This window comes from Sitodiplosis mosellana, unplaced genomic scaffold (assembly GCF_009176505.1).
Source record: "Sitodiplosis mosellana isolate CC-2019 unplaced genomic scaffold, AAFC_SMos_1.0 Smas_scaffold_6102, whole genome shotgun sequence".
NCBI classification, from domain to species: Eukaryota; Metazoa; Arthropoda; class Insecta; order Diptera; family Cecidomyiidae; genus Sitodiplosis; species Sitodiplosis mosellana.
The window spans coordinates 55,871-78,762 of NW_022601343.1; the positions used below are offsets into that span (position 1 = coordinate 55,871).

The following is a 22,892-nucleotide window of genomic DNA, read 5'->3' on the forward strand; positions in this document are numbered from 1 at the left end:
AAATAAAATAATTTTTAGTCAAAATAAATACAAAACCTATAAATTGTGAATATATTTTTGATATCGATCGCTTTTTCTTTTTGACTGTCACATTCATTATTGAAAAACAATTTTACAATTATTGTAAAATTGTAAATACAATTGTAAATACAATTTTACAACGAATTGTATTTACAATTACAATTACAATTTACAAAAATTGTAACAGTACTGTGCAACAGGCCCCTGGCAGACAACTTAGAGCGCTTGAGCGCTAAAAGCGCTCAATTGCTTAAATTGTCCAAATTTTTTTAGAAAAATTCAGGCCCAGAGAGCGCCAAAAGCGTTTGATCAGCTTTCTATTATGGAAAAATGGAAAAAATGGAACGCTTGGAGCGCTTTAGTTTCACAACTTATAAACAGGATATGTATAAAAATAAATAGAACAACGCTCGCGAAAAAGTAAATTTTGTTCATGATGACTTTTTTCGAGTGAGAATCTTCTCATTTGACTATTAGAATATTCAGCAGCGCGAGATGTATTCAAAAGGGCGCCAAAATCGAAGAACATGATGTCCAATGTTCAAGTTACTGGATTATATTCAAGTGTCGCTTGTATTTCAAGCGCCTTTTTCCAATATCAAAATATAAACAATAAGATTTCAGTGCATATTCAACCGATTACAAAATATATTCAATTATTTTGAGCACTCTTTTTCATGTAACTCTCAGTAAGCATGTGTGTTCAAGGGTAATATTTTTGAAATGACAAAAAAATTTGCAAATTTTAGATGATTTTGTTGAATTATTTTTTTCAGCATTTTAGATGGATTTGTCACTTTAAATAAACGTTTTGTCCATAGATGTTTTTGGAGTCTTTTAGATGATTTTGTCATTTTTTCGAGAAAATGTGTATTTTGTCATTTTCAATAAACATTTTGTTAATAGACGTTTTTGGAGGGTTTTAGACGTTTTTGTCAATTTTGCCAGAAAACTCGTATTAAGACGATTTTGTTATTTAAAAACCCGATTTTGTTAAGAAAAAAATTGTCACATTTTTAGATGATTTTGTCATTTAAAAAAACATATTTCAGACGAATTTGTTTAAAAAGGGACCATTTCCTTTAGACGAAATCGTCATTTTTTTAGACGATTTTGTTTTATTTTTAGACGTTTTTGTTAGCAGCCCTTTGAGAATAAAATAAAACCAAATGGTTGATAAAAAATATTTCTCGGAAAATATCAATATGATTCATTTTTATTTAGACGAAAATCGAGATAAAAATGAAACATGTTTTTTTACAATACGAACATTTTGTAATCGTTCAAATAAAAAAAAATCAATACCGAGCAGAATTGTCATTTTTCATCAATTCAAGTTTCACACTTACCAAATAACCTCTATTCCCATATTCATTCGATGATCCTAAACTGGATAATGTTTTGAGGAAGAGAAAATCCGAATAGAAGTAAAGAAAAAATAAAACGCGCGACAATAGCAAACTGTTCAGTTTAGTATGAGCCATTTTAATTATTTAATTTGTTCTAATGAATAAGTTTAATTAGAAAAATATCAATTACTTACGACAAAAAATCCAAAAATTTAAATCATCGTCTTATAATATGTTTTCTTTATGAATTATATATTTTCGCTTATATTGCAGTGCTGATCCAGGCACACACAATTCAATAAGCAGCATCACATACTTTTCGAACAGGAAAAAGGTGTTTACTATTTTTGTTACGGACTCTCGAGACGAAGAAAAAAGACAATTAGAATAGAGTTATATGATCAAAATTGCATGATCAGAAATGAGGTTGTGATTGAAATTCTCTGATTTGTATTCTAGGTTTTTTAAAAAAAAGGTAGTCTGTTCATCTTCAATTCATACAGTGAACACGGCTTAAAAATGCAAATAAGACGAAAAAGAATACGTAATCATGTCTGAAATCAGTGTCTTTAGCTCTCTATTCGGTGTTCGTTCTCTGTTCTATTTATTTTTTTTTTCATTTGAAAATACCCTTGTTTTTATATGCAAGAAAAGTCGAAAAAAAAAGTTGTCGCCGAATGAACAATTGACTGTAGATTAGTGACTTGGGACCAGGAAACTCAAAATAAAAAAAAAACTGCCTCAATTAATAATAATAATAAAAATTATACAAATTTTAGGTGCTTTCTTTCACGTGATCCATTTTGAATATTTGCTACCTGTATCTAATTGACTACCTCATTTCCTCCCAGTTCGGACATTTATTTACAACGGTGTTCTTTCTGTTTCTTCCAGCACTGATATACACACAACAAGAGAACAAAATTACATGCGAACACGATCAATTCTTCTGTGTTGAAATTGTTTTGTTTTTTTCGTGAATTTTAAAAAAAATTAAAACGTATTAAGTGGGATTCTGTGTTTCCGTTCATTCATTTATCTATTGCCATGCCTCTATGAATATATTTATTAATATTAGTCCTTCTGTATGGAATGTGTTTTTCCCTTCTTCAAATCAACTTAATACATCTTTCAGAGATAGGAACGACAACAAAAATTGTGTACGTAATTTATTTTTTCCATTTGATTGAGAGTGCGTGTGTGTGTTGGAGAAGGGGGTGGGGGGGTGATCGTGTGTATGAATTTGCAAAAGTCAACCGGTTTCAATTGATATTGTCCACAAAGCATTTCATTTTATGTTTGATTTGTTGGTTTTCTTTTTCTTTCTCATTATTATATAAATAATTTCAATTGTCAACAGTTTCATAATGATTCGTTCTACACTGAGTCATCTGCAATGCGTATAGGAGGGAGAGAGAGAAAAATACAATTAAATTAAATCACAATTTGAATAAGAACAATTGCTGGCACGAGCAAAAGCGGAAAAAGCGACTCTGAATCAAATCGAAAGGGATACATACCGTGATACCACCACTTGGTTTTCTTTGGATTTTTATTACAAGTTCGAACGTATAAGGTATTATCTGGCGGCCTCTTTTTCTCTCGACAACTACTCAACTTTTAAAAATGAAATATTTAAGGGAAATCAATGAAAAAAATTAATAAAAATTCCCGTTGATTATTATTAGAAAATCTAAAAAGTCTAGAATAAAATATACCATGGATGAGATGCTAAGACACACTGACTGCACTGATAAAGCTGGTGTCCTGTGGGTAACAACAAACGAAACACACAATTTGATTGACTTGTTAATTATTAATAATCGCAATTGTTCCACAAATGATACATTCATTTTTCAACAACGAAGCGAAAAATTATCGCTCAATCACAAAGTGTGACAAATTACTGTGATTACTCATTTATTAAACTGACAAAAAATGGTGCCAGACAAACCGCTAATAGCAGAAGTGAAAAAAAAATTGAGTTCAATTTCAAAAATACCCACCAATCTTCCGTTAAAATAGATAGACAGATATGACCATTTGAGTATACGTGCGGATGCACAGGTATGTTTGGTCCAACGAATGTTACCTCTATAAATGAAAAAAGAAATCGAACAAAATAGCGACTTCGTTTGTCAATAATCCAAAATTCCTCATATAAATGAGGTGTAATTACCCGGCGAATCGAATGGATATTTATTATTAAATTTAAATAACAGTTGAAAGTGTTCCCCCTCGTACAGTGTTCCTTCGACGCCATCCATGTTTATTTTCCATCTATTGAGTTCAGAAAAAAAATAGAGTGGGCAAAAACAGTTGTCAGTTATTGCGAAACGATTTAAACCATTTCGATTAAAATTGAAATTGAGACTTACTGAGTTAGGTTTTGGCTAATACTGTCGGCGTCAATCATCACGTTCGGTGGAGGTTCCTTTATCAACGACATCAATTCCTTTTGTAATCGCCGCTGTAATTTAAAGAGAACAAAAAAAACCAAACGGTTTCAATTAAAAAACAAAACCAATCAGGAATTTATAATTGATTTGATGACGGTAGCAAATTGCTACGAAAAACGGGGACGAATGAGAATTTAATGCGCCAAGCGTCGTCGTCAATTTGCAAATCAGAACACTTGCCTCCCATCGTGTGTTGTCAAGAATTAATTTTTTACAATCTTTCGTTGTCGTCGGTATGTCTTGCGATGACGTTAGAATTTCCGTTTTTGTCGTTGATTTTGTGGATTTTTTTAATCGAAACATTTTTTTCTTTCTGCTTCCAATAATTGTTGGCCACTTGTTCTTTCTTCGCTATTTGGTTGTTTTTGCTCTCCAATTAATTTATACTCAACGTTGATTGTCCTGTTCAAACAGGCTCAATTATTTATAACACGTTCTAGTTATATTCCGGTTCAATTTTATATCGATTATTCTTTCGATGGTGGTCGTTGCTTTTTCCTGATTCGGTGTGATCTTTTTGTTTTGACCTGTTTGAATCAGATTTTTTTCTCCATGAATAAACACATCGTTACTCTCAAATGGCATTTGAAACAGTTTTCTCTTCAACTCAAAATGTATTGGATTTTTCTCGAACCTATAATGTGTGCGTGAAAAATGTGCGTCAATACAATTTCCAAGTCGAGAGAAACCGAAATAAAAACAACACAATGTTGTTTGTCCATAAAATATTCGATTGACGTCGGAGGAAATCAAAAAAAAAAAACTCAGAAAATTATTTGGATTTCGAGATTGGAATCAGCTCAATATCGCTCATTTAAGGAGAATCACCAGCAATTCGATGATATTACAAATCGCTTCACAAAAACCGACCCAAATTAAAGTATCGTGTTTCCATGTTATTAATTGAATGCCAATTGGGAATAGGCCGCCAGTTAAATGGTATGGTAGCGTGCTGTTGCGTCAATGGTTTCCATCGATCGATAGAATATGATATCAAGCGAATATCTGAAACGTTCGTTCGTGTTTTGACACACACACACACACACACACACACACACACGCACATATCGATTAGGAATGCCAATTAATGATGAGAGATATTATTTGATGATCGGAAATGAAATAGCCGTTATTAATGTGTGCGTCACATATGGACGAGGGGCTCGATGACGGTAAATACCGAAACAGAACAAAAATGCGTACGGGTGATTCACCTGTAATGGCTCAATCAATTTAGTTACAAACAAATTCGTTGAATTTAGATTGAATGCTAATTAAAAATTAAAAAAAAATTAAGTTTAACGCTAGCGCTGGAGCGGTTCGATGAACTTTAGCCTATCGTGCTGATTTAGCTCACGTTTTATGCGAATTGAATCGAAATTAAACAAATTCGGCTTCTAAATTGATTTGGCAACGAAAATGCAATGTTGTAACTGGTTTGAGAGAGTGTGGAGACACAGAGAGAGCGACAGAGATCAGGCACCGAAACTACTTCCCCCCCCAACCAATTTCACGTGTAATTTAGTTAGTGGCACAATGTGCATTGAGCCATCGTTAAGCCACTACGAACGCTCCAGAGATTGCCGAAAATTGTCAACAGACCAGTGCTGTTCATTGGCAGAACAAAAAAAAACGAAATCATTCAACATCAATTGTATTAAGCAATTTAATGGGCTTTCTCTCCAGTGTCCCAAATATTTGCCAAATCAAATCAGTGACTTTCTCAATTGTACGCACATATGACTCCCTATAGCCGTTGCCGTTGCTGCTGAACTAACACATGTACTGCGTTTGGTACAAACTGTATGTTTGGATACATCACGGCACAATTTTGTTTCTGTTTTCCTTTTTGCACATGCCAATGAAAGCAAATAGGGGCATTTGCATGGCATATTTTAATCAAAGATGACTTGATGCCTGCCACACCAGTCAGTCGGTGAGATTTGCTTGAGCCAGTTCTTGGAATGTGTGTGATGTACACTTAATTCTGTTGTCACTCCAATTGGCGGTTTGTCACTTTCATTTGTTCTGATATATTAAATATGTGACGATGACGCTCTTGTATTCACACATTACTTCCCGATTATTTCATTGTGAACGAACTGGGAAGTGTGTCATCAGAGATTGTGCGCATTCATTCCGAGTTTGTGTGTTTGAATCGAGGAAGAGATCGTGCATTCGAATTGAAATTAAGTTTGAAATCATTTTATCAAACGAACCGAATAATCAACGCTTTTTTGCTACTTTCGCATTTTTTCTGTCTTCGATTCAAATGAGTTCACTATGTTTTTGTTTTGATTCAAGCGATGAGCGGCGTAATCAAGTTGATCTTAAAGTAAATTTGCATGTTTGGATTAATATAAACAGATGATCGAAAGGGGATTGATATAGCAATTATGTTCAGTCTGTATGGTTTTTTGCGGAAAGTCGTAAAATTGAAGCGAAATCACATTGAACATCGAGAGATCATCATCGATAGTGAGATCAATGTGACGAGTTTTCACTTTTCAATTTGAAATTTGGAAACTCGTTTTCTTCTGGCGTCTTCGCAATTTCGGAATGACGGAATTTCGAAAGATGTCGCAACATCGCACTGTAATGCTACCCACGATGACAGCATCACAACTTGAGCCGTTTAAGCGATTCACTTTGTAATATCGACACGATTTTAGTGGATTGTTTCTTTTGTGTTTGACTTTTGTTTCTGATGATTTTGTTCGTTGTTGTTTCTGATACATGATGGGCTGAACTATTTCTTAGTTTCAGCATGAAAATACTGCACTGATGATTATGTAATCATATTTTTTTTCTCAAAAAAAATGTGAACATCTATCGAAGATTCGATTCATCCAAGTAGTGCTTGTACAACAAGATTAAAGAATGGATGGCATGGTTGGCATGCGTCCAATTTTTCGGCATTAGCATCGTGTTTAATTTCGCAAAATAATTCCATTTCAAAGGCAGAGTGCCTCTTGCTAATGGGCCATAGCATAATAATCACATTTGCTGAATGACCCCCTTGGACTGAATTGTATGTTTGATTCGTCTTCTGTTGTGATTGTTTGTAAACTCACTCGCGCTCTCGCGCTCATCCACCGTTGTCGATATTTATAAACTGTTTTCATTGAAATGAAAAATGTGATTTCTTTTTCCTGATTCAACATTGTACAGTGCACTAAATATGCCTTTGGAACACAAATTTGTCACTAACGGTGAACAGCGTGTGGACACATACATGTGTGTGTGTGAGCGGCCGCACGCGCGATTATCGACGGCTGGTAAACTATATTACAAGCAGCTACAAAATAACGACTCCAATTAAACGAGTTAATGGACGTGAAATAGGAACTAATTGGCTGAATGGCTGCATGTACGAATTGTGATTTCGTTTATTGATGCTCACTGATTGGATTTGAATCAGTCGGTTGTTGTTTCTTTTTCGCCCTTCTATTCGGCCAATTTCAGTTTCTATTTTGACCGCAGAGATTGATTGAACGGAGAGAGAGAGAGAGAGAGAGAGAGAGAGAGAGAGAGATTAGAACGATTTGTATGGGTGTCGATTTTCCGAAATGTGATCTTATTCAAATGCAATTTGATTTGGTGCTCTCACTCCGTGCCATTTTACTCATGATGTCATTTATTTTATAGCCCAAATCGTAAAAATGTCAGAGAAAAATCCACTAGGAGCCATTCGATCTGTGTTTATGTTTGAGATTCAGATCAGATATTTCGGTCGCAATGAACGACCGACCTCATGTACTCGTGGTCGTTGTCGTCGCAATCGAAAAATTTGAAATTAGATTAGTTCCATTTAATTTCCATGTAACAATCGTTTTTATTGTAATTTTTATGTCTTTGAATTTCGGTCTAAGCTCAAACTTGGTCGCTTATGGTCGTAAGTCGATCAATTCAAAACACCGCGAACCGCGAATGTTTGTGACAAACGGCAAACGTTAAGTAAAATTTAAACGAAAAATTGGTTCAGCACCAATTAACCAGGCAGGCAAAACAAAACTGGCGTCTGTAATTGTAAAACAAGAAACAAAAGAAGAAAAAGAGAAAAAAACGGGGACGCAATTAAATAGAGGGAGAGATGAGCGCATCTGTTCCACAATGAAAACGGACGCACAACAAGTAGACAAACCAGTCAAGAGGCAGAACGAAAAAAAAAGAATGCCATGTCTCCTTAATTATCGAACTGAACAATTGCAATTATTCCAATTTGATCTTCGTTGGCAGTGTCGTCGTCGTCGTTATTGTCATCCGATTCGATTTTCTACAAAAGATTGATTCTCGAGTCGCCTGACGGCAAAAACAAATCTTTATTAGAAGCGAAGCGATTGCTTTTTGTTTGTTTGACAGTGACTGAGGAGATGTTTACTCTGTTTTGATTTGGTGATTTATTTGCTGTGGGCAACATCGATCTTAATGTGGTATCGAAGGGCCAAATTATTTTAATGATCCAACGCCAAAATCAATCAATGCCGAATCAAGTAGCAACTTATTATACATCTCTCTGTTTCTCAGAATTTGTTATTTTTCTCCATTACCATTTCGTCCATTTTATTGACGCGCGCGCGCGCGTACTCTTGCACATTCTCAGTCGGTTTGAGTTTGAAACTCATCAAACGATAGCACAAAACCGTCGAGAAAATGATAAACAACACCGAAAAAAGCTGGTAAAAGCGGGAACCTGAATTCAATCGAAAGCAGTTTTGAATCGTCTAATTTTCGATGAAAACTATGCAGATATATACACCAAACACATTATATTTGTTTTTTTTGGTGTTTGTTTTATTTTCCTCTGTCTTTCTTTCTCACTCTCACACTTTCATTCTTCAACTCTCTTGGAACCATTTAAACAACATAAAGAATTGATGAATGATATGATGAATAAGCATAAAGGAATCGATTTATGTGATTTAACCCGGCCAGAAAGACTGAGGAGAGAAAACAAGGCAAGCAACAAAAATAGAGCTAATTCCATGTCGAAAATCACACTATAGTTTCTATGTGATAAATTTGAATGCGATCGATATCGATTCTTGACCACAATCGAAACGAAAAAACCAATCCACTTCATTCACAATAGTTTGGAATAGCGGAAAATCGCACCAATTTTATTAGCTATCAATCGAATCGAATATTTTCGGACACATAGAATGGCCACATTCTTAAGTGAAAACATTTTATTTTTCATTATTTCGCGCGCTTTTCAAACCTTCTTATTTTACTATACAAACTTCTTGCCGAACACTAGCAATGAGAAAACAGCAATCTATCGAAGTATCGCGAATTTTCAAAAACCCAAAAAAAAATCGGCAACAAACGAAAAACAAAAATACTGAACGGCGCTCAAAAAGTGCTACCTTAACCGACTGTGTCCATATCAATACTGAATTAAAGAGGGCGACGCACTGAATGGAAGTGTGTGGAGAATATCAAGTACACGACGCAACCGCTAATATTGTTGTTTTTTTTTTCTTTATTTCTTTGATGCTGCTATACGTTAAAAGAGCGGCGTTCATAGCGTGCTACATGATCGATGTACGTATAATATCGTGTGTGAGTCTTGGCGGTTGTATAGAAAGAAAGAAAGAAAGAAATGAAAAAGAAAAGAAGAAAAAAAATAAACGTTGGGAGCTAGTGTATAAATCGAAGTTTGCTATCAGTGAAGCGAGCGCGAGCGTAACGACGACGACACACAGAGAGGAAAACAATGGGCTTACGAATGTGAAATGCCTTTAAATGTTTTTTTTTCTCGCTAATTTGTTTGTGCGTTGTTTTTTTATATTTATACTTTTACTTTTCGTATGGTTGCTAAAGCACTAATCGATGCTGCTAAGACTGAATATGCGTGTGCATCATCATCTTCTTTTCATTCGGTGAATTTCTTATGCATGGATTAAGAATCTTGATGCGCTTTTATCTTCGTTGAATTATGATGAGGTTTCTTTGGTTGTTGTTATTGCATGAAACGGCAACACAAATAATGAATTTAACGAGGGCTTGAACACAATGTGCGTACCAACAACGTCACCGACACATTGTTTGCCAAATGATTGAAAATAAAGTTGTACGGGGGAAATTATAATTGGAATTTAATTGTGTTGTTTTAAAATTCTTTTCTAAAATGGGGAAAGAAGAAGAAGAAGTGAAACGAAAACAGCACCATTTGCAACCCCGAAAAATGTGTCGGGTTTTGTATTATTTTATGTGTAGTGTAAATAAATCACACACATTTCCACCGGCAACAGAGGAAGTGAGCAGCAACATTGTGTTTACACAAATGTATTATATACAAACAGCCGGGTTATTGTACTAATCGCGAGGTGATTTGAATAATTATTGCATCAAATGATTACCGAGCGATACCCACATGTATAAAAGGAAAGACGGAAAGAAAAAGAAAGAAACAAAAAAAAGCGACTGATCAACGGAGCGAAAATAGAAAATGTATACTCAGTTAATGAACTCGCAATGCTTTGTCCATCTAATTCAATCACGTCAACACATGGCCTAATGCACAGAAAGAAGAAACGAGCAAAACAAAAGCAAAAATCCGCTGCAATGCCGCCCAGACGAATCGCTTCGCACGCACACACACACACTGATAGCAGTTTTAGTTTCAATTAAGAACTGTTCTGAGTTTTATCGCTTGCATGCATTTCATTTTCAGTGACAAACGTCAAAATGTTTCAATAAAGTTGTAATCGGCCGAACGATTTTACAATACTAGTTCAAGTCAGCCCTTTTTGTATTCGTTTATCCTTTCGATGGCTTGTGTATCTGTGTGTGTGTTCGCAAATGTATGGATTTCGAACACTGCACAGCCCACTATGGAATTTTGCAGAAAAATATAACATGAACAAAGACATCAGCTGGCACGAATTTTCTATATAAAAAAACCCAGCGAATATCGTTCGTTTGACTAAGCAAGGCATATATATATATGTGTGTGTCTCACAGTATGACAGCTGAACTTTTTCGTTCGATTCCACGCGCATTAATTAGTGGCTATTGCTATTTTTGTAATGCACAAGTTTTCATGGTGAATAACGCAGCAAAACTGAAGCCTCTCATCTCGGCCAATTTTTTCCAATCGAAATCGACGACGACGACGACAGCTACAATAACAACAGCAGTAGTAGCGAAAAAAAAATATTGCCGTATTTTATGTAATCAATTTTGGTTTTTTATTTATTTCCTTATTGGAGTCGCGCGCACGCTACACATATGTGTCCAGTCTCCATGAATTGACTGACCGTTTGCCGTCACATTCACTCTTCCGTGAAACAAATGAAAGTGAATAAATTAATCAAGTTTGCATTTGACTATCCAAAACCAGCCACATATTTCGTTCGACAAAGCGATATGGAAATTCGCTCTCGATCCACCGCAACACATCATGTGTATGTTTAGTAGAAAGAAACAAAAAGACCGAGAGAGAGAGAGAGAGAGAGAGAGAGAGAGAGAGAGACGCGATCTTGATTCAAATAAAGATATGGCAAACAAAGAATCGTCAAACCTATTTCATTTGCGATGCGATCTTCTCTCAGTCCATATATACAAAACAACACCTTAACGGGAAAAACACACATCATTTTGACTGCGCATATAGTTTTTTTCTTGTTCGTTCTTCGTTCGTTTCTGTGTGGCTGCGTTGTTTGCCAAATTAATATGCATGGTGTGCCCAACTGTCCAGCGACACTTTCCACATAAAATGCGAAATAGAACGTTACATTATTCATCTCTCGATTAACTCTTGTAAGTAGAGTTTCGACTTGGCATTCTTAATTAGGCCGCCTAGTACAACAATAACATTGTGCCTTACAAAATGACGCGGCCAATTTATGAAATGATCATGATGATCGCAGCCAAATGGCATATTGTTATACGATTCTCAACATAGCACGTAATATTCTCAGTTGAAAGATGATCTTGGTCGTAATGAATCGTCGCAGAGTACCGATTTAGGTTTAAAATTTAAAATGAGGTTAATGACCAATCGTGCGATTCAAATCGGCCTAATCAACGGGCAACTTTAAATTAAAACCAACTTGGTTCGAATTATTCTGTGGAAGTTTTCCCATACCAATACTTCCATACATTACTGTACCGAGAACTATCGAAAAGGTGGTGCGGTCATGGTGGTGGTGTGGTCATGGTGGTGGTTGTAGGGAAAGTAGGCCGTTGACAAACTAACTCACTAAATATTGGTTTTTGAATACATGACGAATGGACGCGGAATACAATTGATGAAAATTTCAAAAAATCGATAATAATGAAATGTTCACAACGTGCTAATTGACACATAAAACCTAGACACGGCAAGTAAGAGTACATTGCTTTGCAGATATAATGGATTCCATTGTTTTTATGCAATATTGCGAAATGGCGTATGATTTCGGATGAGTAATATCATTGACATTGGACACATGCAAAAAAAGAAATGTGCGACTTAAGATGGCTAAGGAATTTCAAAGAGAATGACGGACGAAAAAAACCAGTACGGCAAAGAGGCAAATTTTGTTTTGATCACAAACACACATCTGCTTCGTATTCCTCGAATTTTGCTAAATGCGAGGCAATTTGTGATGTGAAATTAAGTGACGCCAGCGATGTGTCGAAACACAAAACCTTCACTTTCGCACAGAAATTTCTTTGTGTTTCTCCGACGAAAGTGAATCATCAGCATACGATACACGATTTTTTTTGACTCATCGAGAGTCAGTCAGAAAATTTCCAATTGAAGTACAACAAAAGTAGTCATTGAAGCACCACTACAAATATGGTGGAAATTGAAAAGTAGCCAAGTTCTATTGCACATGAAGCAAACAAAAAAAGGGAAATTTGCAAGAAAAAGGAATTGTTTGATTCCAAGCATCTCCTCTTATCGATAAACAATGTCGAAAGACGAGTCTCAAGTCTGTACAGAATAAAAATGATCTTTTTCCAGCAACAATAAGCGAGACTCAGACGTCTGAATGAATTCAGCTACGTGCCCATCAAAATGCAGTAAACAATAATTGGAGTTCAAGTGAGCAAAAGTCAACATGCTTTTTTTTGTCTTCATTGTTACGCTAAAAAAACACGATTTTAATATTTGTGTTATACTCATGTATACTCCGCTTATTTATCATTGCGTCGAGGGTGTTTTTTTTACTTGCACAATAATTTGTCTCATGCATCGTCCTGCAAATATGTTTGCTTATACAGACGCCATTCAGCCAGACATTGACTGAGTGTTAGATTGGTGGAAATGAAGAAAAAAAACCGTTATCACCAGCCCATTCATTCGAAAGAAAATGCAAACAAATGAATGGATAGAAGAAGTATAAGAAGAAACAATAGAAAGAAGTTGTTGGCCAACTTGAATGACTGCATAACTGGTCGGTCGGTCGGGCGTACTGACGGCAATATGTATACGCGATGATGGCCTTGAATCCATGACCTTGTGCAATGTGTATTAGCGGCGAATGCATGTACAAATAGGAGATGCAATGCACTCAAAGAAACGCACGAGAATTAAGTGATATTGGATCAGAGAGAGAGAGAGAGAGAGAGAGAGAGATTTGAGCGCCTCTTATAAATACTTCAGATACGTGCATTTTGTGCAAATATGTGCACATTAATCGACTCTATTTATTAAATGCTAGGCATTGTCTTTTGTTTTCCTCATACAATTGAATCACTTCAATCTCACATCATCCCGGGACTTCTACGGCGTAATTGAATTGATGCGCCACTCGTATGAAACGCAACCGACTCGTTTTATTTCTCTCACTCCGTTTCAACTCGATTGTATGTGAGTGGCTTTAGACAGCCGCAAGAAAAAAAATGGCAAACGAATCGAAACTATTGCGACTTGATGTGATTTATGTGCGTATGTTCCCTTTTTTGTGGGGCCCATTTTGTTCTGGTTGTCACTGAATGAAAATGAAGTGTGTCAATCAATTACGGAAATCGATGGATATGTAGAATGCAAATCGAAATATTGATATGAAACATTTGTGTTTCGCCGCGCAAATCGGTACGATGATGCTTGTGGAGCCCCCTATTGAATATATTCATTTACTAAATGCACAGTAACTCGACGAAAAAAACAAAAAAAAATCATTCATATTTTTTGAAAATTATTTGTGTATGTTTGATTGGTTTCATTTGTTTTGTCTCTCACGCTTTTGCCGAACGAGGCACATGTATTGGATATTGTGGTGAAATTTCAAAACAACACATGTGAAAAATGGTATATTTTTGTATATTGTTTTTGATGTTGAACACCGTGAAGTCCAGAACATTTAAATAAAATAAGACGAACACCTTATTGACCCCACAAAAAGTTTTTCGATCAAAATAGTCATAATTTCATTTGTCAGGTATATTTTTGGTTAATCGAATTGAATCGTTTCGACGGCGTATTTTTACTTTTGTGTTTTTTTCTTTTTAAATAAATAAATGGCACGTTTCATGTATCACTTATAGGGCTTGATTGGTCGTTCGACAACTTTGTATATATAGAAAAATTATAGCATTTAGTGCTTTTTTCTAATAAAAGCACATAGGGCACCATAGCGTTTGTCTTTGGATAGGAAGTAGTTTGATGGGACGATGATTTTGTTGCTGGGCGGTCATCACACACTGTCATCAACAACATCATCATCATCCATTACTTATTAATTCATTGAAGTTGACAATTTGTTAAAAAACTTTCCCGAAGCTGACAAAACGAAAAGATTCAAATCAATGGGCGGAGAGTGAATCATGGCATATAAAGATGCCAAAACGCTCATGAATGAAAATGAATATCCTTTTTTCTACTCTGGTGACTGTAAGTGTGTTTGTTTGTGTGTCTTTCGATTTCTAAACGACAATTGCTTTATCACACTATTTATTGAATCGCTTCAATTGAACGATGATTGAATTTCAACAATTAGACAAATATAGTCGGTGAAAAATACCGTCCTTATAACATTCGAAACGCTTAGCCGAGCAGTTGAGCGGCTTGTTGCATACGTCAAAGGAATGACGTACACCGAATCGTTGTATAGCATGAATTGATTTATGGATATTATTATTTTTGATATATGAGGGACGACGAAACGTGTGAGCATGTGTATCAAAATCGATAAGTAATTGGCTGCATCGTTCCGTAGTCGATCATCGAAGAGGTACAAGATACGTGTTTCAATACGCTGCTGCACAAAATATGCAATTATTGTATACGTGTTTTTATTTGACCTAACATATTGACGTTAACACACACTAGAACTGAATCTGGTTCGGAGCATCAGGGGAATCACAATTATTTATTGCTTTCGATTTAGGATTTGACAAAAAACAACAACAAAATATGATGCACTCATACATCTCTGCCTCAACATCTGGCCGAATTTGAATGCTTCTTTGTTATCTACTTATCACGATGATTAACACTAAAACAACACTTTTTAGCTCAGTTTCCTTTTGTTTCACCAACAATATTTACACTCGTCATTTTTGGTTCAAATTTCACTTGTCTTGCAATGAAATGTCAAAAAATCAGTATAGAACTGCACTTATTTGTTCCACATTTCGGATGGCAAATTAAATGGTCAAAGAGTCGATAAATTGATAGAAAATCGCCAAGCTTTTCAGTACGCAAGGCAAAATGATATGGGAGAGTGACAGAGAGATAGGAAAAATGGGAAGAGAGAGAAAGGGAAAAAAACGATTAAACGAATAATTGATAAAGTGATTCATTCACCAATCGATTCAACCAACAATCTCATATAACAACATATTCTTCTCGTCAACAAACCAATCAAATTCAATTGCATTTTTACTACTTGCATCGCAAGATTACAATAACCAAATGCACATTGATTGGACAAACTCAATATACAAATAATAAAACACAAACAACACACAAAACGTTGATGTTTTATATGATGAAAACCGAAACACCAGGAACTGATTTGCATTTCAACACATTTGGGCCGCTTGACAATTTCATGTTCGGAATAATTCCGGCGATGGGAATGGTAGAGAATTTTCGGTCGCTGGCACATTGTCCGAAAACAAAATGTTTTTGGGAAATAAATGAAAATCGGTGTTACATTTCTGTAATCAGATCTACGAGTTTTGTGGGATTAATTTTTTTTTAAATTTTTTTTACTTACTTCAGATGGTGAAAGAGATGACATCGTCGACGCCATTTTGAAAAACAACTGACGTTTCGAATAGTTTTGTTTTGTTTCGCTACTGCTACGAACGCACTGTGTGTTCAATCGGAATTTCATGCTAAACAAACTAGTTGACGTGTGCTAGTATCTACTTTGGTATTAGGACGCATCGAAATGTTTGCTCTTTTTTTCCCCAATTTTTGGTTCAATTAAATGACAATCAAGTTGATTTGGATTTGGAGTTTTTTTTTATTGAATGTATACATTTAATTTTATAAAAATATTTATTTCTCTATCAATCATACATGAAAATAATTTTCTCTCAAGTTTTTTATGTAGTTTGAGACTGCGCTGAAGAAGAAAACGATTCTCCGTTTCAATGTAGTCGAAAATGATACTATTATGGCTCGAACCTACTTTCGTTCATTCTCCGCTGTCATATGGTTGGTGTACAATACAATTGCTGTGTACATGTGTATGTATGTCAGTTGTGTTCGTTGTATTTTCTCACAGCTCACAATATCTGTATTGTACTCTCTTACACTACGATGCGAAATGTTGTCAACTCATTTTTGTTTGATTTGATTTTTTCTTTTCTTTTCGTTTGTTGTTGAGAAGGAGTCCGAATCCTAAAATTTTAATTGCATTTATCATTACGTTAAAATCATTTTTAATGCGCACTTTTTTTCCCTGTTTGATGCCATTGAATACATTTAAAGTTTGCTGTGATGCATATCATGTTGTAGCTGAACGGCATATGCTGCAGTTCCCGGAGCGGTGGTCACTCCATAGCCGCCATGGCCATAGTTGTGGATCACACGTAGCTGTTGTCCATTTGAATCGGTGAGCAATTCACTTTCGACACGCACTGAACTTCGATACGGCCGCAGTCCAACCGCTTCACGGACAACCGTTGCTTTGGCCAGACTGGGCAAAAGCGACTCGCATCGCTCGCGTATCGAAAGCGAATCATATTTATCGATTTGCATATTGTAGCTTTCGTATTGACGCGTGCCACCAAGTGTTACGATCCCACCAAAACCAGGCAATATGTATGTATCGTAATCTGCATAGAAGGCGGTTTTGATCCACGGCGCACGAACTTTGATGATTTGACCACGGATTGGCACCACTTTAACATCATCGCACAGCTTTTGACCACCCAGACCCGAGCAATTAAACACCGCATCAAATTCTCGGCCATTCAATTCAGTCAATTTGGACAACTTCTTTTGCATTGTTTTTCCACCATTTTGTTCAAATCTACAAAGTTTTTTTGAAATCTATTTTTTATTCAATTTTATATAACATGCTGATCAAGTCACATACTTTCGTTGAGCCCATGATTGCCACAGACGACATTCAGTTAAAACTGTGGTGAAAAATGATCCATATTTCCAATCGCCAGGGCAAATGTTTAACTCCTCTTCAGTGCATCGACGATATAATGGCAATAATCCTTCGAGAAAATGATTCTGCAAAGTTCCAAAAGCAAACAATTGAAATTTTAAACATGCATCTCTGAACAAACAATTTTTGATTTGAAATGAAATGGAATTGTCCATGACATTGACTCTAACCCGCACAATCGATGGATCGGTGCTGGAGAAAACATAGACTGATAATTGGGTGACACCAGCTAATGAAGCATCTTCACTCAAACGAAGATCGTCCCAATAGGCATATGAATCGCTCATCCATTTCCTATTCCATCGAATGGAAAAACAAAACAAAACAGATGAATGCAAAAATAACGAAGAGAGTTTGAATATTTACAATTACATTGTATTGGTGAGCCTATTTATACCTACATGTTGTAGCGTTTTAAAAGTGGATTTCTTGCATGGTTAAATAATTATTGATTTTTTTTTATTCAATGAGCGCACACACATTGGAAATACCAAAACACTTCATGTGTGCTGTAGATGTGATAGCTGATGATAATATATTCAAATTAAACTGCCTAGGCAGTCTCGGTTGAGATTATGTGACACGCGCCTGTTTTGCCTACCTGACATCTATATTTAGCACGGTATTTGCAACATTATAAGCGCTCAGTCGAATGAACCGATATGTCTAGTAAAATGTTAGGTACGTGAATTAAATTCGAACCTTGTGACTGTCTGATTTGGCCCAGTGAAGCTTGGGCCCGGTCGAAATATGCCTGCAGCCACATCGCTTGTTGTATCTCTGCCAAATTTATCTGCAATTAAGCTGATTCGTGCGTTTGGATATTTATTCTGTAATTCCAATGCGGTTGATAGTCCAACAACACCAGCTCCCAAAACCGCAAAACTCATCTTTGTTTTTTAAATACGTTTCTCTTACTACTATGAACACTATTGACTACAACTCAATTGTGTGTGCTTCGTGCAAGTGATGAAGTTTCTCTGGTGTCATAATAAACCGTACTGATAAGTTCGAGTGTTCAATTTGTTTTTGGAATTTGATTCAAGTGTTCTAGTAAAGTGAGCTGCTAGCACACAAATGCATGTATTCAATTTTGACATTTCGTTGATTGTAGATTTTGCTCGTTGAATTACGGTGAGATAAGTGGATGAGCCGAATCTAAACAGCGAGCAATAAATGCACATTGCACACACGTTACATTGTACAACCAAATATATGATTATGTCGCGCAATTTTTGGGCCACTTTGTTCCGTAGCGATTCAAGTTTAGCTTTATGCACGCATTTGCACTAAATAAACAAGCATTGCCCATTAAAATCATCAACATATATCCCGCATTCGAATCATTGTAAAAAATGTCAGCAGCAGATGACAACTCTATCGACTTTTGAGAGCAAACTGCTCGACGTACTGGCGTGAGATTCCATTTAAATGCTCTGATCATTTGAGATGGAATCAGTCGCAGCAATTCAACCAATTATTGTAATAATTTAATAAGAAAGAAGAAAAAAAAGTTTCCGATCGCAATATTACAAGCGTCCAATCAATTCGCATCACAGATGGTTTCACAGCTAGGAAATATTCGCTAATCGATATTCATGTCGCAAGCGCCAACAAGTCAAGTTTGCACTTTTGGCCGAAGCATATTGAGCGTATGTTATATGGCTATTAGAGAGTGCCGTGTGCCAGCCGAAAATAATTTCACACATGAATGCATGCATGTTATTCTGATTAAAATGAATTCCGAACAGTTTTATGTGGGAACATTTTTTCTTTCTTTTTGAAATATTTTCTGTTTTTAACTTCTAAACTGTGAGTAAAAACTGAATTTCCAAACTGACTTTAGCTGGCCGTTTCCGGATCGACCGTTTTCATCAATAAAATCAATTTAAAATAGAAAAAAATTTCACGAAACCAAAAATGTCGATTAATATATTCGGATTACATCGATTGAATGCGTCAGTTGAAAAGCGTCCTGTTCGCTTGTTTTGGCCACCATGTTTTCAAATTCATTATGGTTCAGTTGATTGATAAGCACGAATAAAAGCGATTGGCCTGACAATCGATGACGACGATTTGGCTTGACATGCGACCGTTCTACAATTTCTCTCTCGTCCAACTCAATCGGAAAATATGGTGATGGAACGATTCAGGCGCCCCAAAAAATATATCGTAAAATGGTATATCATACATTGAGGTGACTCCAATGTGAGCAATAGTTGAGCGGCTCTACGCAAACAACTTACCTCAATTCAAATATACACTCACGAGTGTGGCCAATTAATAAGAAATCGCTTGATAAGTTGGTTTCATTGAATTTATATTATTGTAAATTGATTTTGTTCATAACACTAATACCAGTAAATACAAATCAAATGTATAAATCAGGTGTGTTCTTTATTAATTCAATTTTTCTTTTAAATATGTTCTTTATATACATTGAAGGAGTGTGTATGTGTGTATGTTGCGAGGAAGTTTGATTTTTTTTTTGCTTCTTTCGGAGAACGTTGGTTCCCCGGGATCGAAGATGGTTTCTCCAAAAAGATTTAGCCGCCCCTCGGCATCAAACGCGCAACAAGCACTTGAACGAAAAAAAAATCGCCTTCATCGAAATTAACTCTTTGCTTCGAATTGAAAACGGATCTCTAGGCACTGTACAATGTCACGAAAATGATGGATGAAGGAAAGAAACGTTTAAGACCCAATTTAGTATGAATTAAGGACCGAATTGTCATAATCACTCTCTATGCTGCAATCAAGGTCAATCCGTTTCGCAAATTCCGTTTTTTCTTCTTCTTCTTCTTCTGGTTTGATGCAAAAGAGTGAGAAAATGTGTGTTACAAATGCGCAATCAAAAGAAAAAAAAATTCTTTTCGGACCAAGGGGGAAACTACTACTACCGCGTAATTCATATTAATACAATCTAGTACAACAAAAATTCTGAAAAATTCCGAAAAATTCTGCGCAATTCAAAACAATTCCAATCAATTCCGATGTTCCTTGGTCAAATTTGGTGATGATCAACTTGAAATATCGCAAATAATCGGGACATTTACCATTCATTTGAATGCATATTGAAGATTTTTACTTCCAGAACATATTTGACTTGGTTTGATCTACAAGACTCAATTCTAGCTCTGTTTTCTATTTTGAAAATATTTTATGTATCATAAAGCCTTTACCTATTTGAAGTGAAATATTGAATTGGAAGTGAGACCTATGTACAATTAAAACGCCCTATCTGAAGTTATTTCGATAAGATTGAACATCTTTGCGCTTAAGCATTCCTTTGAGATGCTAAATGACCCTATATTTGCAATTTTTGGAGTTGATCATCATCAAATTTGACTTAGAAACATCGTTATTGATCGGAATTGTTTTGAATTGCGCAGAATTTTTTGGAATTTATCAGAATTGGAGTTGTACTAGATTGTATTAATATGAATTATGCGGTAGTAGTAGTTTCCCCCTTGTTTCGGACATAAACATTTTGGAAATGAATTTAATCAAATTTCCTCCGAAATAAAAATGGATGTGGATTTCTCTCTCTCCCTTTCTCAAATTTTTTTGGCGTTTGTTTTTTTTTATTTCATTTTTGAAATTGAACACGGAATTTCCTGAATTGTGGATTATTTATTGTGTGGGTTTAGCTTAGTATTTTTTTTTCTCTCTTCCATTTAAATATTACCTTCACATTACATATTCCAAATTGGTGCTTGCTGTGTCAGAATCTACTAGTCAAAAGTCAATGGAAACATGCACCAAACGAAATTGTTTGTGTTTGTGTGGGTTATTTCCTTCTTCTTCTACCCTTTGCTCGATGCGCTCGTAGCACACAACAAATTCACGTACAGCAATATAACGCAATGGCAATGGCAGTGTGCTCATTTAATTAACGCATTACCATTTCATTGTGATTTTGTACAGAGCGCTGTTTTGTTTGGCTTTTGTTTTCGATACATATCGATTACTCAGCGATGCACGTTACCAGAATTTTGGCTGGTACACAGCACATTTCACCAGTTGCGACTTCGGTCATATATTCGTTGATGCGAGTATAGTGTGAGTACGGCTTACCAGTTAGAACGTGTGTACATAAGGCGCGAACTAAGACGACAATTCACTTCGCAAAAATTCGACCGCTTCGCACACACGTTGTAACTGGTAAACCGTACACACGAGCCACAGTTTGCTTTGATTCGCATGAACGAATGTATGACCGAAGTAGCGAATGGTGAAATGTACTGTGTACCAGCCGATCAACTGGTGACGTGCGTCGCTGAGTAATCGGGCAGAAAAACAAGAAGAAAGAATTTCATGCATTTCATTGATTGAAAAGCAGCCACATGAAAATAAAAAATAAAACAAATATAGCAAACAATCCATTCAATTTGCATAATATAACGTTCCATTTGACGCGCGCAATTTCTTGTTCCGTCGTCTTCTTCTTTTCCTTTTTTTCGTGTTGTTCTCAAATAGACTCTTAACGTGGTTTATTTGATTCATTATGCATTATTTATTGTTTTTTTTTCTTCTGTTTTGTTTCTTCTTCTCATCACTTCCTTTGCAATTTATCTAACGAATAACGAACTATAAATATGAGTGTTGTGGGTTTTATTTTTTATTTTCATTTTCATTCATTTGAAATTTATTTTTAATAAATTCATCAATCACTACTCTTGAGTTTTTGTTGTTGTTTTTTTTTCAATATTCCATAACTCTCTGCTTTTTTCAGCTTGATTTTGGTTTGCTTTTATTTATTTACTTTGTATGTGTTTTCAGTTTTATTTTTCTTTATTTTAATTCTTGGGCATTGTGTGTCATTTTTTTGTCATTTTTCAATATATTTTTGTAGGCATGGGATTTATACACGAGAGGATGAGATGGCTTTGACATAATTTTTTTTGTGCAATTTTTGTTTTTCATGATTCTGTCTATTCTGTATTTTTTATTAACTATCATAATTTAGATTTTTTAAAAAATTATAATATCATATTTAAAAAAGAAAATTAAAAAAACAAATCGACTAAAATGATTAACAGGATTGAACTTTTCTCATTCTTAAATAAAAAAGTTAAGTCAGAACTCATTGTTGTTGTTGTTGTTTTTTTCTTCATCTTGTGTGCAATGGTGTAAAATGTATTTAATAAAAAAAAACAGTTTAAAACAATTTTTCTCTTTTTCAAACGAAAAAAAAAAACAATTTCATTATATTCAAATTAACGTAAATTTCATGCACTGGCTTTGTGTGTTGTAAGGAATTTTTTTTACTTATAATTTTTTTTCTCTTTTGTCGTTTTTCTTTCTTTCTTATGTTAATCAGAGGTGAATATTTTGCAAATACGTATTTTCTGATTTCGGATTTCAGTTTTCGATAATAGTTTTTGTATTGTTTTTATTTGCTTCTATTTCGCTCTCTCATTTCAATTGCTTATTATTGTGGATGTCACGCAAACACGTAAGGAAACAGTCGGGTAGATTGCATATCA

At 35.3% G+C, this 22,892-nt stretch overlaps 2 protein-coding genes across 9 annotated transcripts; both read right to left on the minus strand.

Moving 5' to 3' along the window:
* Nucleotides 1–1,485: 1,485 nt before the first annotated feature.
* Nucleotides 1,486–16,119, minus strand: LOC129573600 (ubiquitin-conjugating enzyme E2 W). 6 transcript variants are annotated; one of them, XM_055454345.1, is made up of 8 exons: nt 9,051–9,229; nt 4,010–4,356; nt 3,749–3,840; nt 3,550–3,650; nt 3,377–3,464; nt 3,089–3,137; nt 2,891–2,987; nt 1,486–2,761 (listed from the first exon to the last, which is right to left on the minus strand). In XM_055454345.1, the coding sequence occupies exons 2-8, from the start codon at nt 4,130–4,132 to the stop codon at nt 2,748–2,750; spliced, it is 564 nt and encodes a 187-aa protein (XP_055310320.1). In that variant the 5' UTR covers nt 4,133–4,356; nt 9,051–9,229; the 3' UTR covers nt 1,486–2,747. The 6 variants fall into 6 exon arrangements, with proteins under 6 accessions (XP_055310320.1, XP_055310321.1, XP_055310324.1 ...); XM_055454346.1 differs by having other exon boundaries at nt 4,010–4,463; XM_055454349.1 differs by having other exon boundaries at nt 9,199–9,226.
* Nucleotides 16,120–16,218: 99 nt separating this feature from the next.
* LOC129573599 (D-aspartate oxidase) lies at nt 16,219–18,689 on the minus strand. Of its 3 annotated transcripts, XM_055454342.1 has the most exons (5): nt 18,106–18,689; nt 17,574–17,697; nt 17,323–17,468; nt 16,675–17,256; nt 16,219–16,622 (listed from the first exon to the last, which is right to left on the minus strand). In XM_055454342.1, the coding sequence occupies exons 1-4, from the start codon at nt 18,291–18,293 to the stop codon at nt 16,707–16,709; spliced, it is 1,008 nt and encodes a 335-aa protein (XP_055310317.1). In that variant the 5' UTR covers nt 18,294–18,689; the 3' UTR covers nt 16,219–16,622; nt 16,675–16,706. The 3 variants fall into 3 exon arrangements, with proteins under 3 accessions (XP_055310317.1, XP_055310316.1, XP_055310318.1); XM_055454341.1 differs by having other exon boundaries at nt 16,219–17,256; nt 18,106–18,688; XM_055454343.1 differs by lacking the exon at nt 18,106–18,689 and adding an exon at nt 17,805–18,085 and having other exon boundaries at nt 16,219–17,256.
* Nucleotides 18,690–22,892: the final 4,203 nt, after the last annotated feature.

Excerpts from the sequence above, each read along its gene's own strand:
- LOC129573600 (XM_055454345.1), bottom strand. The coding sequence starts at position 4,132 with ATGTTTCGATTAAAAAAATCCACAAAATCAACGACAAAAACGGAAATT. Across the intron at positions 3,465-3,549 it reads ATATCCATTCGATTCGCCGG|AGGTAACATTCGTTGGACCA; the intron begins GTAATTACACCT and ends TTTCATTTATAG. Across the intron at positions 2,988-3,088 it reads GTCTTAGCATCTCATCCATG|TTGAGTAGTTGTCGAGAGAA; the intron begins GTATATTTTATT and ends CATTTTTAAAAG.
- LOC129573599 (XM_055454342.1), bottom strand. The coding sequence starts at position 18,293 with ATGAGTTTTGCGGTTTTGGGAGCTGGTGTTGTTGGACTATCAACCGCA. Across the intron at positions 17,469-17,573 it reads CCGATCCATCGATTGTGCGG|AATCATTTTCTCGAAGGATT; the intron begins GTTAGAGTCAAT and ends GGAACTTTGCAG. Across the intron at positions 17,257-17,322 it reads CAATCATGGGCTCAACGAAA|ATTTGAACAAAATGGTGGAA; the intron begins GTATGTGACTTG and ends AAAACTTTGTAG.